Source organism: Mucor velutinosus (assembly GCF_035048745.1).
Source record: "Mucor velutinosus strain NIH1002 chromosome Unknown tig00001540, whole genome shotgun sequence".
Taxonomy (NCBI): domain Eukaryota; kingdom Fungi; phylum Mucoromycota; class Mucoromycetes; order Mucorales; family Mucoraceae; genus Mucor; species Mucor velutinosus.
In genome coordinates this window covers 1,283,403-1,299,132 of record NW_027041893.1, presented here as the reverse complement: position 1 = coordinate 1,299,132, position 15,730 = coordinate 1,283,403, and the positions used below count along the sequence as shown (strand labels likewise).

General features: G+C 39.3%; 4 protein-coding genes across 4 annotated transcripts; all 4 read right to left on the bottom strand.

Moving 5' to 3' along the window:
• Positions 1-56: 56 nt before the first annotated feature.
• On the bottom strand, positions 57-1,687 carry ATC70_004524 (uncharacterized protein; the record flags this gene model as incomplete). The annotated part of the gene is made up of 4 exons (XM_064823826.1): positions 57-670; positions 724-891; positions 947-1,288; positions 1,339-1,687. The coding sequence occupies 4 exons, from the start codon at positions 1,685-1,687 to the stop codon at positions 57-59; spliced, it is 1,473 nt and encodes a 490-aa protein (XP_064688651.1).
• Positions 1,688-2,017: 330 nt separating this feature from the next.
• On the bottom strand, positions 2,018-4,231 carry ATC70_004523 (uncharacterized protein; the record flags this gene model as incomplete). The annotated part of the gene is made up of 1 exon (XM_064823825.1): positions 2,018-4,231. The coding sequence occupies one exon, from the start codon at positions 4,229-4,231 to the stop codon at positions 2,018-2,020; it is 2,214 nt and encodes a 737-aa protein (XP_064688650.1).
• A 564-nt stretch (positions 4,232-4,795) lies between these two features.
• SAC7_1 (GTPase activating protein (GAP) for Rho1p) lies at positions 4,796-5,734 on the bottom strand (the record flags this gene model as incomplete). The annotated part of the gene is made up of 3 exons (XM_064823824.1): positions 4,796-4,919; positions 4,982-5,526; positions 5,582-5,734. The coding sequence occupies 3 exons, from the start codon at positions 5,732-5,734 to the stop codon at positions 4,796-4,798; spliced, it is 822 nt and encodes a 273-aa protein (XP_064688649.1).
• A 3,081-nt stretch (positions 5,735-8,815) lies between these two features.
• Positions 8,816-10,926, bottom strand: ATC70_004521 (uncharacterized protein; the record flags this gene model as incomplete). The annotated part of the gene is made up of 4 exons (XM_064823823.1): positions 8,816-8,954; positions 9,015-9,963; positions 10,060-10,733; positions 10,916-10,926. 4 exons carry the CDS (start codon positions 10,924-10,926, stop codon positions 8,816-8,818), a joined length of 1,773 nt encoding a protein of 590 aa, XP_064688648.1.
• Between the last annotated feature and the right edge of the window lie 4,804 nt (positions 10,927-15,730).

The window sequence follows — 15,730 nt, the reverse complement described above, 5'->3', positions numbered from 1 at the left end:
TGTGGGAATTCAGAAATGGATTTTATTCATATCAAAAGCAGTCAGTTCCACTAGCCTTACAAACGAGACCAAATCCATCCAGACAGCCACGAAGATCGCTTGTTGGGGTCAGCTAATCTGGGCACATTGATATCCACTTCCTCAGTCTCGTAAACAGGGCCTACATTATCAAACACTGGCTTCGTCTCTGTCGTATCCAACTCGAGCACCGTGATAGTAATATCATCACGGTAATTTCTGGATGGCTTTCTTGTCAGGCGCTTTGATAGCTCAAATGCCTCGTTTTCAACTGGCTCCTTCTTTCCAACATTCTTGTACACTGCTTGATATAACAAGGCTTCACGGACCAAGTGAGTAGCTGGATTGGCCTCTCCCTTGGATTTCCATGTACTCATAATCTTGGCTGCTTGCTCATCTCCGTCGGTGCTACGAACATTATCCCAGCTCAACTCGTCCCATAATCCATCAGTGCCCAAGATCACAAAGCGATCTCCCTTGTCCAACTTGTGCTTGGAGACCAAAGGCTTCGATTCAAGATAAGGAGGTGTCTTGTAATTGACCACAATGCGGTGGTGATAGCGTGCAAATGTCTTGTAAATGTCGTAGGGAATGAATGGCAACACCTTCATTTGGTAGTCGACTGGCACCTTGTACATGATATCACCAAATGCTACACATGGTTAGTTAAAGGCAGCCTGTCTTAGCAAGTAAGCAAGCACTTACATCCACCCACAGCAATCAAACCAAAAATGCGTTTTCTCATGACAATGACTTCGGATTCACTAGCAGGATGCTGTGAGAGCATATGTGCTTTCCATTCAGGGCTGGCAGGTGATTGCTCTTCAACCAAACGTCTGCCTCTCCATGTGCCGTCTTCCTCCTGGCTAACAACTGCGACATAATTACTAGTATCTATATAATCAACACAATGCAAGAAGCTACTTACTGACAACTCTGGAATCACCAGTATTAGCTGAATAAATATACCCATCTTTGACGTAAACAGCACAAGCACAAGAGCCATTGATAGCTTCGTTAATGATGGCTTCAGTAGCCTTTTGATCAGGTTGACGGGCAATGGCAGCTCTGATGTCTTTTTCAGTGGTTCGTTTGACGTTTTTAGGAAACAAATCATAAAAGCGCTGTTGAATATCGCTATCCAGATCCACAAATGCTGTTGAAATGGCTTCTTCAGTGGTCTCAGCATTGACACTGACCTCCAACTCACGAGCCATGTAGATGGGCAGTTGCTTTTTGATCAAGCGAGAACAGTGAGGACCAATATGGCCTTATAAAGGAGTTAGTCTTAATGCAAGAAGCTTATTCGGAGGGACTCACCATCATAAACACCAGCAATCAAGCCATTCTGAAAAGTGTTGATACTGTAGTTGTCCTCCACAGGGTTGTTGGAAGGCAACTGGTTGGTATAGATGGCTTTGACATGGTTGGTCTTGACCTTTGTAGCAAATTGACCGGATCTCAGACGTTCATCGATATCGCTGCTGGATAATAATGTGAAAGGGCGAGAGTCGTAAAATCTGGGGACGTAGGGTTGCTCCTTGGCATTGACTACAGCAGCGGCTTCCTTTGCTGATACTGCTTGTTTACTGCTAGCAAGATAATAGCCGCCAGCGCCTGTGAGGCCAAGTCCTGCAACAGTGGTAAGAGTTCGTATAGGAATAGTCATGTTGCAAGAGAAAAAAAAAATGAAAAATCGAGTCGCGTTTTCTAATCTGTCGACAAACATATTACCACCACTTCGCTGATTGATTCTGAGGCCAGTAGAGAAGCAGGCTGGTGGAAAAGCCAAAATGCAAGTGGATTGATCCACAGAGCCAAGGCAGTTGCTATTACTGCTAAATTCTTCTACTGGCATTGAAGGGCCTCATCACGGCTTAGGATTCTCTACATTTACATGACCTGGCTCTTTGAGTCAGCCCGGCAAACAAAGCCAACAATGAATGAATTGATCTTCTATTATACAAGTAGTTTTTCTTTATTGGAATTAAGTCGTACATTATACTTTTAAGGGCTTTTTGTGATCCAAAGATTTCCTCGCCATATCACCCACTTTGTCTATTGATTTTTTGTCTACATGAGATCTTAATAAAGACTTCAAAAGGTATCTCCATGTCACAGCATTTGGTTCTACACGGTTCTCGTTCATGTGGCTGAATAATCGTAAGGCTAACTCACTCTTTTTGAAGATGGCACAGCCCTGCAAAAGTGCAGTATAGGTTTCTACAGTGGGTTGAACAGTTTTGTTGGCACACATGTGATCGAAAATACTGGTAGCTTGTGTGATATCGTGCTTTGCAAAACAAGAGATAAGCGTGGTATAGGTATATACGTTGGGCTTTTGAAAGCCTGTTAAACGGCGAAACAAGTTGTGCGCTTCTGTGGTTACTGGAATAGGTGATTTGGAGTAGTCTGCGTTGGGATGTCGTATGCCAGCTGCCATCGCCATAGGTTCGAGATCCACTTCGCCGTGCTTCTTCTTCTTTTTCAGATCAGAATCACTGTGACCCAATGCCTTCAACATGCTACTGTAAGCATGCAGATTAGGCTCAATACCATCATCCAGCATGGTCTTGAACATTCGCCAGGCAAGCACCCCTTCCTTGTTCAGTATTAAGCCTTGAATCACCATAGCCAGTGTGATATCATCCGCCACGCCCTGATCAGCAGATTTGATGGAAGCATACACTTGCATCGCAGCAGGGACATCTCGACATTGGAATAAGGCGTGTGCTAAATGGTGCTTTGCACGCTGCTTTGCCTCTGCGTCTGTAGCCAGTTGTGTGCTTGCTGTATAGCTTTGGTATACTTTTCTCTTGTCACCCTTCTTTCCGTATCCAACAATTAAATGGTTCGCCATCACGCTGTTGACCAGCTTTTCGTTTTGTTGCTGTAGATCGTCAAACTCCTTTTGTGCCTCTTCTACATTCTCTTTGCTCTTGAGCCATATCATCGCTGTCCTGAGTTTGCTATCTACATGTCGAGTGTCTAGTTTCTGAATGTATTCAACCGCTCTCCTTGCCTCCACCATGTTATTCTTTCGTAGAGCATTGATCAGTAGTGATGTGACAATGGTGCTGGAGAGTTGGTTGTATTTTTTTACATGCAAATTCAGAGATAAACGAGCAGCAACGAAATCACCAGCTACTGCGTGCGCATCTATAATGGCTGTACTTGTCACAATGTTGGGATATACTTGCTGTTTCTGCATTTCTTTGAACAAACTGACTGCACCCTTGTTGTCCCCTTTCCGTGCGAATCCTGCAATCAGTGTGGTGTAGATATATACATTGTAAGGGTGAGTGGTGGTTGTGGAATCTTGTTTCGTGGCTCTGTCCAAGGATTTCAGGAATGATACTGTGAGTGATTGAGAGGCACCGCGTTTCGACAGCAGACTGAGCAGTTGGGAGATGGTTGTATTTTCCAGCTTCGCGTTCTGTTTATCCATTGCTTTGATTAGCAGTTGAGTGACATATTTTAGCATTGCTGGATCTCTGGTTTTGTTGTTCTTCAATGCAACGACAAGCAAATCATAGTGGTTGGCTGTGGGGTAAAATCTATCCGGACTCGTAGATCTGTCGCATGCAACAGTTGTTACTCTAATCAGATCACAGGCAGCTCGCACAAGGCCCTGTCGACTCATGGCAAACAAGACTTGTGACAGATGATGAGCATTGGGGCTTTTGTCGTGTGATTTCATGTGTTCCAGCACACTCAGCATGTTGGGCACCGTCTTGCTGTACTTCATGATGCTGAGGATGCGCCCGTAATGATTGGGTTGTAGGTAATGATCCACGCCGTGCTTTATCATCAACTGATAGATCTGCCATGTTTTTGCGGTATCATTCATAGTAAAGCTGTACAACGCACTTCGTAGTGATGCAAACATGTCCATTTTCGATATCTTTTCCTTGATGAAATACTGCGACATTTGTTCAGGATCGATGAATTTGTTGATATTTCGAGGCTGATATTGTCGGTATACATTCGTCTCGGTTTTCTTTCGTGGTCGTGAGTTGTATGACCTTGTAACTAAAAATGACAGTGTGGGTAATAGTTGAGGTTTTGTAGGTGTCTTTAAAGCAGTAGATGTCAAAAGCGTTCGTCTAGTGTTTGTGTTGCATTCTAATTCTAAAAAACATTGCCTTAATAAACAATTTGAAGACTTGGCTCTTCTTGTTGTTGTAGTTGTAACAGCTAAAGCAGGACGCATCGAAAAGGAAACAGCCTGTGTGTATAATCTTGGTGTCTTCTCTCTTGTTCCCAATCAGTCTGACAGAGAGCGTAGAGGGGGGAGGAACGGAAAAATGAAGGGGAGGATATATTCCAATGAGAGTATATATAGTCCAAAGGTTGTAAAACCTTTTTCAAATGATTTAAATAAATACAACTGCTATAAGAAAGACTTTTTTTTTTGACAGACCACCCTCCAACTAAAAAAAGGAGGGGTTCAATTTTTCAAAAGGTAAGGGCTATTGGAAGGGATAGCCTTTTGTAATTGCAATACGACATTTGGCCCGCCAAATTGTCAGAATCTGTGCGGAGGCAGAGGCACCCCCCAGGCCTTACAGATTGCTCTAATTGAGGGGGGCGCAAGTTGAATAAAAATGAACTGATCTGTTTTTGATGCCGTGATGTCACAGAGACTCTATACATCCCACATGTTGCCTTTGAAGCAGCATGGGTTCATGGCATTTTGGAGCGAAATGTGTTGCCATGGCAACGGTTCCTGAATATTTATTTGACAGATCATGATATACAATTTTTAAATAATTTTTTAAGCAGTTGCTTTCCATGCAGCATAGATTTGGAAAATGGATGCAAAACCACCAAAGACACCAACCAGGACATCAGGGAAGCTTGACTTCTCTAATGACCAATGAACAGTTAAGGGTAGATAACTGAGATTTAAGATTGATGATTAGTCAAACGGCCGTTACTATGAGAAACATTACGCTCTTACCCTGTGTTGATGCAAGTATTGACAATCATGGTTGTTCTTTCGGCCTTGATGGATGCCATCTCAGCTTCAGGGTCCTCATGAGTCTCGATATCACCAGCCTTAATACGCTTCAACAAGCCAGTCTCTCTCTTTTTCAGATTTCTGTATTGCTCTCCAAGTCTACCATACTCTAAAATTACATATGCAGCCCAGAAACGACAACTCCACATTCCAATCTTGTTGGTCTTTTCTTCACTGATGGGGATGACTTGATGAGCACCCAACCAATAAATGTGTTCCAAAGGATAGTAGATGACATTTGCCCAATTTTGAAGACGCTCAATTGTGAGTGCAATTTTGCTAGGTGGTTGATTGTATTCCAAGTAGTTCATATATTGCACCATGGGCAGCAAGCCATAATAACGCAATAAGATACGGAAATCACTTACAGGTCCTGCAAAGTTTTGAATACGCTGAATGAATGAAATGGCAGCTGTGGCAGTTTTTAAGGGAGCTGAACGTTTTTGAGCAAACCAAATGATGACTTTTGACCAATATTGAATGAACTATGAACTGTTGATGAGTACAGAGCCTTCATCACTACCTAGCGAATTGACGTACCATCAGAACTTTGTCAGTACCTCGAACGCTGTTCAAGAATCGAATAAGATGATCCAACTTGGGATTGGAAGGACCCAATAATTTAGCAACTGCTAAAGGATTAATGGCCTCCTTTTTGTGATGTTGTTGTTGAGTTTTCTTTTCTGAAGACATTTAATGAAAGAAAGATGCGTTTTTTAGAAAAAAGATAAAAATTAATAATTTTATTTGAGTCTTTCACATGTGAACTCTTTTCCCACAATGGATACAAATCAATCATCTCAATTCATCTGTTTGCTATTATTGTCACTTTCCTCAAATGTTGTCATATAAAACTTGAGACATAAATTCTCCATATAAATTCTGATATCTTATGATACCATTTGGACCTTCTCTTCTGGAAAAATGATACTACAATTATATCATCGCTATAAAACACTATCTAAATGAAAGTCTTAAATAAATTGTTACACAAATCCAGACACTGGACGGGAGAAAGAGAAGTGATCACTCAATTCCCTCTGACAGCAAGCCGCACGTTATCTCAAAAACTGGCTAATAATTTGACATTAGCTCTCTAGAACCAGCCTTGCCTCTCCCTTTGTGATGAATATTGTTGTGAGCAATTGCACCTTTTCGAATTATAATTTCAGGTAAGTCAATTAACCTACAGCTAGATCAGGACACACACTAGCACATCTACATCAATGCTTCACTCTAAACATGTTGAATCTGAAGATTTGTGTACATTATTACTAGGCTTACTCCAGGTTTCATATGCAATTATGAATAGGGCACCAACTTTACATTCCTCATATCAAGATTCGCATTCTCATGAGCCATTTGCATCCCAATTTCGCTTTGTTTTCCTTGTTTTGTGGTAAAAAAAAGAAAAAAAAAAAAAAAAAAAAAGGTACTGCAAATACAAAATGTCTGACCGTAAATGCATTTCATCATTGATTTGGATGTGAAGGAACGTAAAAGAGTTGGACTTGCAAACACAGTAGGGTAAGGGTATGGGCTAGGCCTGAAGTCTGGTTGTTTGCTGTTCTCTTCGATTTACAGTGCCCTCGCCATTGAACAAATGATATTTCATATATGAACTTTCCATCAAAATGCATCATATACAGCTTTCAAAGCAAAATTGAAGTCAGAGCTCTTTGACCGCATTGGAAATACAAGAAAAAAAACCGCTAAATATAGCGCAAAGTTCCTTTCTTATTAGTTGTCTATTGCTTAATGACGACAGAGCTGGACATGCCTGTAAAAGACGACTAGCCGATCTATCTCGCTACGCTTGATGACGGTATCCCCCTGTTGGTTCTCGCCGAACGCATTCCATATCAGAGATAACAAAAATCTGGCATATCAAGTAGATTCTAAACAATAAATTAATAGCAAAAAAAAGGCTATATCAGAGTTAGGAGGGGGAGGTATCCATTCGCTGATTTTGCTCTTGAGATCGCGACATAATGCTTGCCATGCATACACAGGACTTGTATAAGATCTACAGCGATTTTTTTGAGATATTGTCATTGCAAAAGACGCCTTCATGAGGCAAAGCTCCCCCAAAAAAGTATTTGGGCTAAACAATTGTCCTTTTCAATTCCATGATCCCCATTTAATCAGCATCGCAATCATCGTTGTCATCAACAGAAACGCATTTGGGACAGCCAGCAGCAGCGCCACCCGCTGCTAAAATTGATTCAAACTCAGTTTATTTTTTTCTGTTCAAGATTGGACAGAAAGTGTCTTTCTTCGACTTTTTTAGTCTATTCTGTAATATTCGACTATATAATCTGTAATGAGTGCCCTACGCTTCCTAATACATTCTTGAAGTACTTTTCAAGGCGCTTCCAATGATGTTAACTGTAATAAGTATTTTGAATGAACTTATTGAGCAATTTGGTAAAATATGAGATGAGGTTTTTAGCGAAAATAGCCATATTTTTGCATATGAAAACCTCATAAAAGTGGTTCCAGAGGCTGCTTTGGATCGAGAGAAACATTTTGATTTGATATATACCATATTAAAAGTCTTCATTTTCAAGGTGAAAAATGCGATCGTTTGATTTTCGTGAAAAACCATGAGGGGTACCGCATGCTTTTTGGTCGATTTTTGGCCATGTTTTTTTTGGGGCCAAAAAGTTGAGCAAAGGTATCAGGAATTTACTGCTACTTGAGTACAATTGTTTGGCGTCATTCCGGTGGCTCAAAAAGGTCTACATGTCAAGATATGAAGGCGTGAAAACTGTTAAATTTGGTTGTGTTTTGCTTTATACCTTTTGTTTACACGGCATGAATCACATCTTTAGTAGCTGAAATTTACTAGAAGGGTAGTTCTGCCGTTTATGCAATTTCTAATTTGAATAGAAGACATATTGATTTTGGTAAGGCTGATTCATGCAAATTTTGATGCTTTGTGTTGTTGGTAAGCTTATTAATCTTAAAAATTGAAACGAATACTATGGTTTTGCACCTTCACTTCGCTGCAATCAAACCCTTATTAAGATTAGTATTGCCAAATGCTGAGTTAGATGCCTAGTTGCCATGGTTTTTCGCACTTGGCTACTGTAAAACCGCCTCATAGGTCAATGTTACCAAATGTTGAATTAGATGTGTTATGTTCTTGGTGGATGGGCTTAGCACCGACTCCAAACCCCTCCCAATGCCGACTTTGCCAGTGGTTTATTCACCTTGTACGGTACTCATTTATTTGATTTGTTTGTCCACTTTTCTTGAATGTTTTACGATGAGACGCTAAAATTTAGCTAATTTGGGTTGGCAGATCAAAATATCACATAACAGGATGCTTCATCCAAACAACATTTTTCGATTTTTGTATACAAATGCCTATTAAAAAAGCATTTATTCCTATATGTTTATAAACAAGATATGCTTCTGAATACAGAAGCTCGTCTTCTTTATCAAATGTTTAAATTAATGAAAAAAAGGGGGTTTGTTATTATTTTTAGGGGGAAGAGCGAGAAAGAAGGGGGGGCTTTTTTTTATATGTTGTATGTAATGAATTTTTGAAGAAAATACAAAGGGAAGAAGGGCAAGGGAAAAGGTGAAATATGATTTTTTTTTGTGTTTCATTTTAAGGAGATTATATATGCGATATGAGAAAGAAGAAGTTTATATGATACAAAGAGGAATTTTGTAAGATTTTGTTTGTTTGTTGTGGGGAGGGGTACTGTTTGTCATTGAAGTAAATTATTTACAATAGAGAGTGAAAGTGAATGGAATAATTAGTTAAAAAAGAGGTTCCCAGAATGGCCCTGAATCGAAGGAGAATTCAGAGAGGTCCTGGGAGCAAATGTCAGAGGGAGGGACGTTTGCTGCAAAACGAGGTGCTTGAGGAGATGCTACAGTTACGGCAGAGTTGTTGGATCTATGAATGAGAAACAAGAGATCAATGTCAAGTTATAGGGCATCAAATGTTACTACTTACGGATTTTCACAAAGAAAGACATCAGAGGCATTAGGAGCGAACAGTTCCTTCTTGACAGAATCAAGGGATTGCAGGTAAGCTAAACGAGACAGGATCTCCAGGCTTTCAGGATCTAATACCAACTGGCCATCTTCTTTTGGATCAAAGGGATCAAGGGATAAGCTTTCGCTTGGAGTGGTGACTTCACTAGCACTACTATCTTGACTACTAAATCTGGATTCAGATGAAACGTCAGGCCAATCTGTCGGTGTTTCTGGTCCTGGTAAGTCAGTAGAGTATCCATCATCGTCATCATGAAGATGAAGTGGAGGAGGTGTAGCAGATGAGCTAACAGAAGCTTTGTCTGAGGCGGAATGGCTGGACGAATTTGCTACATTTGCAGCTGTAAAGTTGAATCGACTGAGAGGAGATGAATCGATTTCCATGGCAGATGAAAAGTCATCGTCGTCGTATTCCTCTGCATCTTCATCATCAGTGTTGGCAGCATCTTGGCTCTTCAAGGCCAAACGTTGACTCTTCCATTGAGCGGCATATCTCCAGGTGATGGCACTCAATAATTTGGCATTCTTACCGGTACAAGAACCAAGCGAGAGGAAGCAGGAAGGACAACGGAAGGTTTCTGTTAATGCTGCATCATTCAATTCGAGACATTCCAAATGCAAATAGCGATAGCAATCATCACATTGAACCATGGATTCGATTTCTTCATGAGGTGAGGAGCAGATACATTGGATGTTCTTCTTTTTCAAATGATGGTGTGCACTGTGGATGGAATTGGTAGCATGACTAGCGGAGGAGTGGCGATGAATAGATTTGCGCTTCATACGCATACGCTGGCTAGATTCGGATTTGTCTTCGAGTCCCAATACATGAGTCAATTGAGACTTGGGTGGTCTACCAGGACGTTTGCGATCAATACGAGAAGTTGATCTTGAATGAGAACGGCCATCTATGGATTGAAAGTCAGTAATGGTTCACATGCGATTTTTTTATAGAAAGAAAAAGAATAAAACGCCCAAGACCCCCCAAAAATAATAACAATTACCTTCAGGTCTGGAAAGGTGAAGTTCTTTGTCCATATTAGATGCTTCATGTACATACGACTCAATCAGAGTTGCACCGCAACGAGCCGACCTTTCTGATTCAGTTGAGGGATCTACAGATTCGTTCGCATTAGAGAGAGATAATTGAATTGAATGATCTTTGAATGAGATTTCAGTTGATTCCTTGGACACAAAGATGAGATATTGCTTCAACATTTGTAGGTTGCGCAATGAAATTGGCTTGGCATTTGACCAATCAGATTCAGACAACATTGTATTGGCTACTACTTCCTGCTGAGGCATATCAGATTCTGATTTATCACTGCTGCAATTGCTAGGTGGAGGTGTAGGTGGTAAGGATATAGTTGGATCAGATAATCGTTTTGCTGCCTTTGATAAGCGATCTTTTAACTTTTTAGCAACAGAGCTGATGTCGTTATATTGCACAGATTTCTTCAATGAATGCTTCTTTAAATCGATGCTCATCATTTCAAGTTCTGGCTTGATGTTTGTTGTTGTTGATGTTGCTAAATCTGCTGCTGCATCTTCTGATGCTGCAGTTGGTTCAGAGGGTGCTGCTGGAGATTTTGACTTTTGTCTTGGTTTAGGCTTTGCATTATTTTTTGACACCTTCTTTGAATCGGCCATGGCATTCTTGTTTTTTGTTGTGATAGTACTATCAGGTAAAAAAAAAAAATATCGATGTCAAAATTGTGTATCGTTGGACAAAATGTATTTCATTTTTTGTAGGTTGTTGCCTAGCAACAGCACTATCTATTACTTTTTAAAAAGAAATAGTGTACGTCCGTTGCTGGGCAACAAAACAATCAACAAAATACAGCAAAAGGTTTAACTCACGTTGATTTCATGATTCTGGTGATTTCTTGTATGCGAAAAAGGACAGATAGATTTTGATCTTTTCTAGTTTCTTGGCTGATTTTTGTTGAGTTATAATGATGAATGTTGTATATGAAAATATGTGTGGGTTACTGGTTCTTTTTTACTCTTTTTTATTTTCTATTTTCAGACCAGTAAATGTTAAATCAATAAAGTTTACTGCTTGTTGTGGATGATAGTAAATAAAAACGAAATAAAAGAGAGAGTTTAGTGAGGGAAAAAAGAAAAGAGAAAAAGGAAAACAAGAAAGAAAAAGGGAAAGGGAAAGGTTTAATCGATTGGGGAGTTTCTATTAGGGTGTGCGAATAAAACCAAAATATCCCAATTTTACAGTCATATCATGTATAAAAAGAGCGATCGTCTCTCTCTCTTTGTGACCTATTTAAGTTTCGGTATTGCCATGTTCATATCCGATACAATGGTTATCGTGCTTTTGTAACCGCCCAAAGCTTCCGAGTCATCTGAAAAAACCCAGGTTTATATCTTATCGTATACACAAATCATGTCAAATGTTGAAATATGCATCACCCCTTCCAAAAAAATAACAATACCTTGTATCAGGCACCTCGTTCGAATGCGCTAACATGACGTCACTATAGCAATGTTGCATTTTCATGTACATTTAGGTAAGGCTGAGCCTTTAATGTGGATGATTTACATAGACAACATATAGGACATCTATCAAGCAAAACCTCGGCATGTATTAAATTAACATCTCAAACATCATTCATTGCAAAATTGAGCGCATAAATTTATGAATCATCACATTTTGTAGACCCGTCGAATCTATTCTAAATTGGATGCCCTTTTACTACACTCTCACCCAAGACCTCGGCTTATCAGAAATGCACAATATACACTATGCCCCTGCTTTCCCGTAATGCAAACTGCCATTCATGATAAAGGCATATTCCATGAATCCGCTTACATTCAAAGTGAATCAAAAACTTGTTATGCAATCTCCGCGAGATCGTGGGACGAGATAGATACTTATCAAATGTTGAAGTAAAATAAGGAGGATGAGGCAAAACCCAACTAATTTCTTGGCGGCAAAATTAAGAATGCACATATATATAGCTTAATTTGTCCTCAAAATTTTGTATTTGACGTTTTGCCTCTGTTCTTATTGCCAACATATTCCAATACAAAGGTAAAACATGGATATTCGGAGCAACAACCATAAATACAATGATTATATCATGTTTATTTAGTGCCATCTTTTACTTTTTCTGATTGTTCTTTACTTGATCCGTCAACGGACAATAAGGACAGCTTGTAGATTGTAGAATGTCAACAATATTCTTGTATGTATATATATACCAATTAAATCAGTTGTACAAGTAAGATAACCAAGTATTTCAAGTGCATTAAATAACAAGATTACCCACCCTAATCCTGTGTTACCCACAAGAAAACAGTATTGGCGAAATGAATGGCCAATGTTGTAAATATTCATGCGATCCACTTTTTTTTCACAATTCTAGAATTCGAGCCTTTGCCTCTGTGCGTCGTTAATCAATCATTCGATTTTTATAATCGGTTTCTTCTGAACTCAAGGATTATCAAATGCCTCTTTATTCAAATGTCGATGATGTTAGCGTTAGAAGAAATGCTGTGATACAATAACAATATTGTTATTTGTATATCTTTTTGCAAAAAAAGGGGGGTTTGTCGAATGAAAGAGAGAAGGAAAGGAGGAATAGAAGCAATATAGCCTTGTATTCAGCTTCATTATGGTTACACTACCACATAACGATAGCAAACTCTAAATAGATGGTGCTTGTAAACTACTAAAATAATGATGGTAATCCATAATATTTGATAGCTTGCTAAATCAACCGTTTATCTTGCCAATAGAAATATTTACAAATACGAAGCTTAGCAGATCGTTCCAGCTTCATCTCCCCCCGCTTGTCTCCTTTTTATCAGATGAAGGCACTTTTGCCATTTTAACCCCCAAACAAATTGATTAATGTTTATACATGTTATGCACTATTTTACGCCATCAACTATGCGTTTATGAGATTATTTAAAATTGCACTTAATACATAACTCTCTCCCAAATACACAGGATAGCTGACATTTGCTGAGAGATGTTAATAAATCTTGTGTCATCGAATGTTGAGTAAGAGGACCATAGCATTTGGGGCTGTAAATGATTACTGCTTGCAACCCGTACAGGATGAAGGGTATTATAAAATTAAGGTTTGACGAATCTAATTAAACCCATTTTAAAAATGCAGCATTTGCCTATTTATGGTAGGGTCACCTTTTCTCTATAATCCACCAATATCAATCAAAGTTATGAATAAAAGCAGCATTTGGACAGTTGACAAGACACACACGTTTGAGATCGCGCGTCTACTTCAATCAAGAATCGTAACCTCATACCCAAGTGCCCCTCTCCACTTTACTAGGCCAGTAGACAGATAAGTTGATGTGATACAGGTCTGAATGGTTGATTCCCACCCTGCTTCTATCTTGTTTGTATGAATAATGTGACCTTGACTTGCATGCCGTTGCCTATAAGAAGCATTTGGTTAGATGAAAGCAAGTTGAATAACAATAAACCTCACTAGCTGACTATGTAGTACTTGTAAAGTGGTAGGTTCGTTAGGTGGTACTCCTTCATCCAGATGTAACGTAAGATGACAAAGTTGGCTTAATATAATTGAGTGCTACACTTGTGCATCGACGTGGGAGCCCAAAAATATCGTTCACTTTTTATTATGCAGCAACAACAAAACAATAGCCACAGGTGGTTGAGCCGTGGTTTATCTCATTCTCAACATATCTCGCATCTACACAGCTGTTCCTGAGAAATATGGGGCAATTTTTTTATGGTTAATGCCCAGCGTTCCCTCAATAGAACTGTTTATTATACAGAGATTCTGTCAAAAATTCATCTACATCATTTTGCTGCCAAATGCATGCTACCAGATATGTAGTTTGGAACACTACTGAGCACATGGATTTAAGAATAGATTTAAAGCCAATCCAAGTGTATTTGAACCTACATCTGCTAAAACTATATGCGCATGCCTTCAATCATTGCATCTTGTTCGTTGGTTTCCGAACATTGACAGCATTTGTTCAACTGTGTCGCATAGAACATATTGATTCCTTGTGAAGATGCTTGAACTTTAAGCATTGGTACTAGGCTAGCTTGTAACCGTCGATCTGACTCTTACACGATGGTCTACATTTGTGTCAATGAGAAAAATCATATAAACGTAGACAGCTTACTTGCATTCTCTCTTGATGCTCAAAAGTAAGCAGATTACAGACAAATCTGGTCATACTTACACCGTGTTTTCTCGTGTTAAGAGCTGTTTTAAACCATCAGAATAGCACCATACAATTGCTTTCATTTGGTATTCACTCACTGGTACCAGTGCTCACCTTTTTTGGGACCAAAAAAACATCACCAAAAATCAGCTGAAAACCATGAGGTACCCCTCATGGCTTTTGTTGAAAATCAAACGATCGCGTTTTTGACCACAAAAATAAAGACTTTTACTATAGCATACGAGCCTTTCAGCACTTCGGGTGGTTTCCTGACCTACGCTTCGCTTCGGTGGAAACCAACCTACGTTCAAACGGCTCGCGCTGCCGCGGGCCTTTGGCTAATATCCCAAAATTAATATAGCTAAAATGTTAGAAGAGGAACCCTGATTGTTGATTGATATGTAATCACTAATCGTATGAGTGTTTATGCTTCGGATGGTTCTCACCGAAGCGTAGCAAAGGTAGAGAACCAACCTGCGCAGCGGCAGCTCGTGCTACTGATTGCTCTTGCGTATTTTATCAAAATACTGCTACTTTCATTTTGACCCTCCACTTACACATAGTAACCCTTCCTATTATCTGTGGATCTGATTCTTATGTGATGTTCTACATCCATATACACGTAGCTACTTCATATACGGGCAAGCAGCATACTGGTATTCCCACTTTTTAGTCCTTAGTGTCCCTAATACAACAAAATTTGAATGCATTTGAGCTGAATTTTCTTGCGTTCAAGGCCGTTTTAGATCGTCAGAATAGCCCCAAATGGTTGCTTTCATCTGGCAGTTACTTTCTGACACTTTTGCTCGACTTTTTGGGGACCAAAAAAACATGGTCAAAAATCGACCAAAAAGCATGAGGTATCCCTCATGGTTTTCATCGAAAATCAAACGATCGCATTTTTCATCTTGATAATGGAGACTTTTACTATGGTATATCTTGAATCAAAATGTTTCTATCAATCCAAAGCAACCTCTGAAATTATCTTTGTGGGACTTTGATATGTAAAATTTCGACATTTTGGCCATAAATCTCTTTTCATATTTTTACAAATCATTCAATAAGTGAATTCAAAACATCTATTTTACTTAGTACCATTGGAAGCGCCTTGAAAAGTACTCCAGGAAAGCTTAAGGAAGCATGGGGTGATTATCATACTTCACTTAGTCGAATCTGCAAAAATAGCTCGATCGAGTCCAAAATTATCAAAATATGTCCAATCTGGAACAGACTATGATTCTGGGTTTGAATTAATTTTGGCTGGTAGGGCCAGCTGGAAAACTCATGCCCTTTTCATAAGGCAATACAGTAGTAAATGCCCTCGAAGCGTATAGAAAGTAGGTGGCAGGTCATAGTACTATCGTTTATAATGATATTTTATTGCCTTCTATATCGTTCATAATGATATTTTATTGCATTCTATATTTAATAACGTTAGTCTGGACATTGACAATGCATGGGTTGCATAAAATGTCTGCAGTAAGTAAT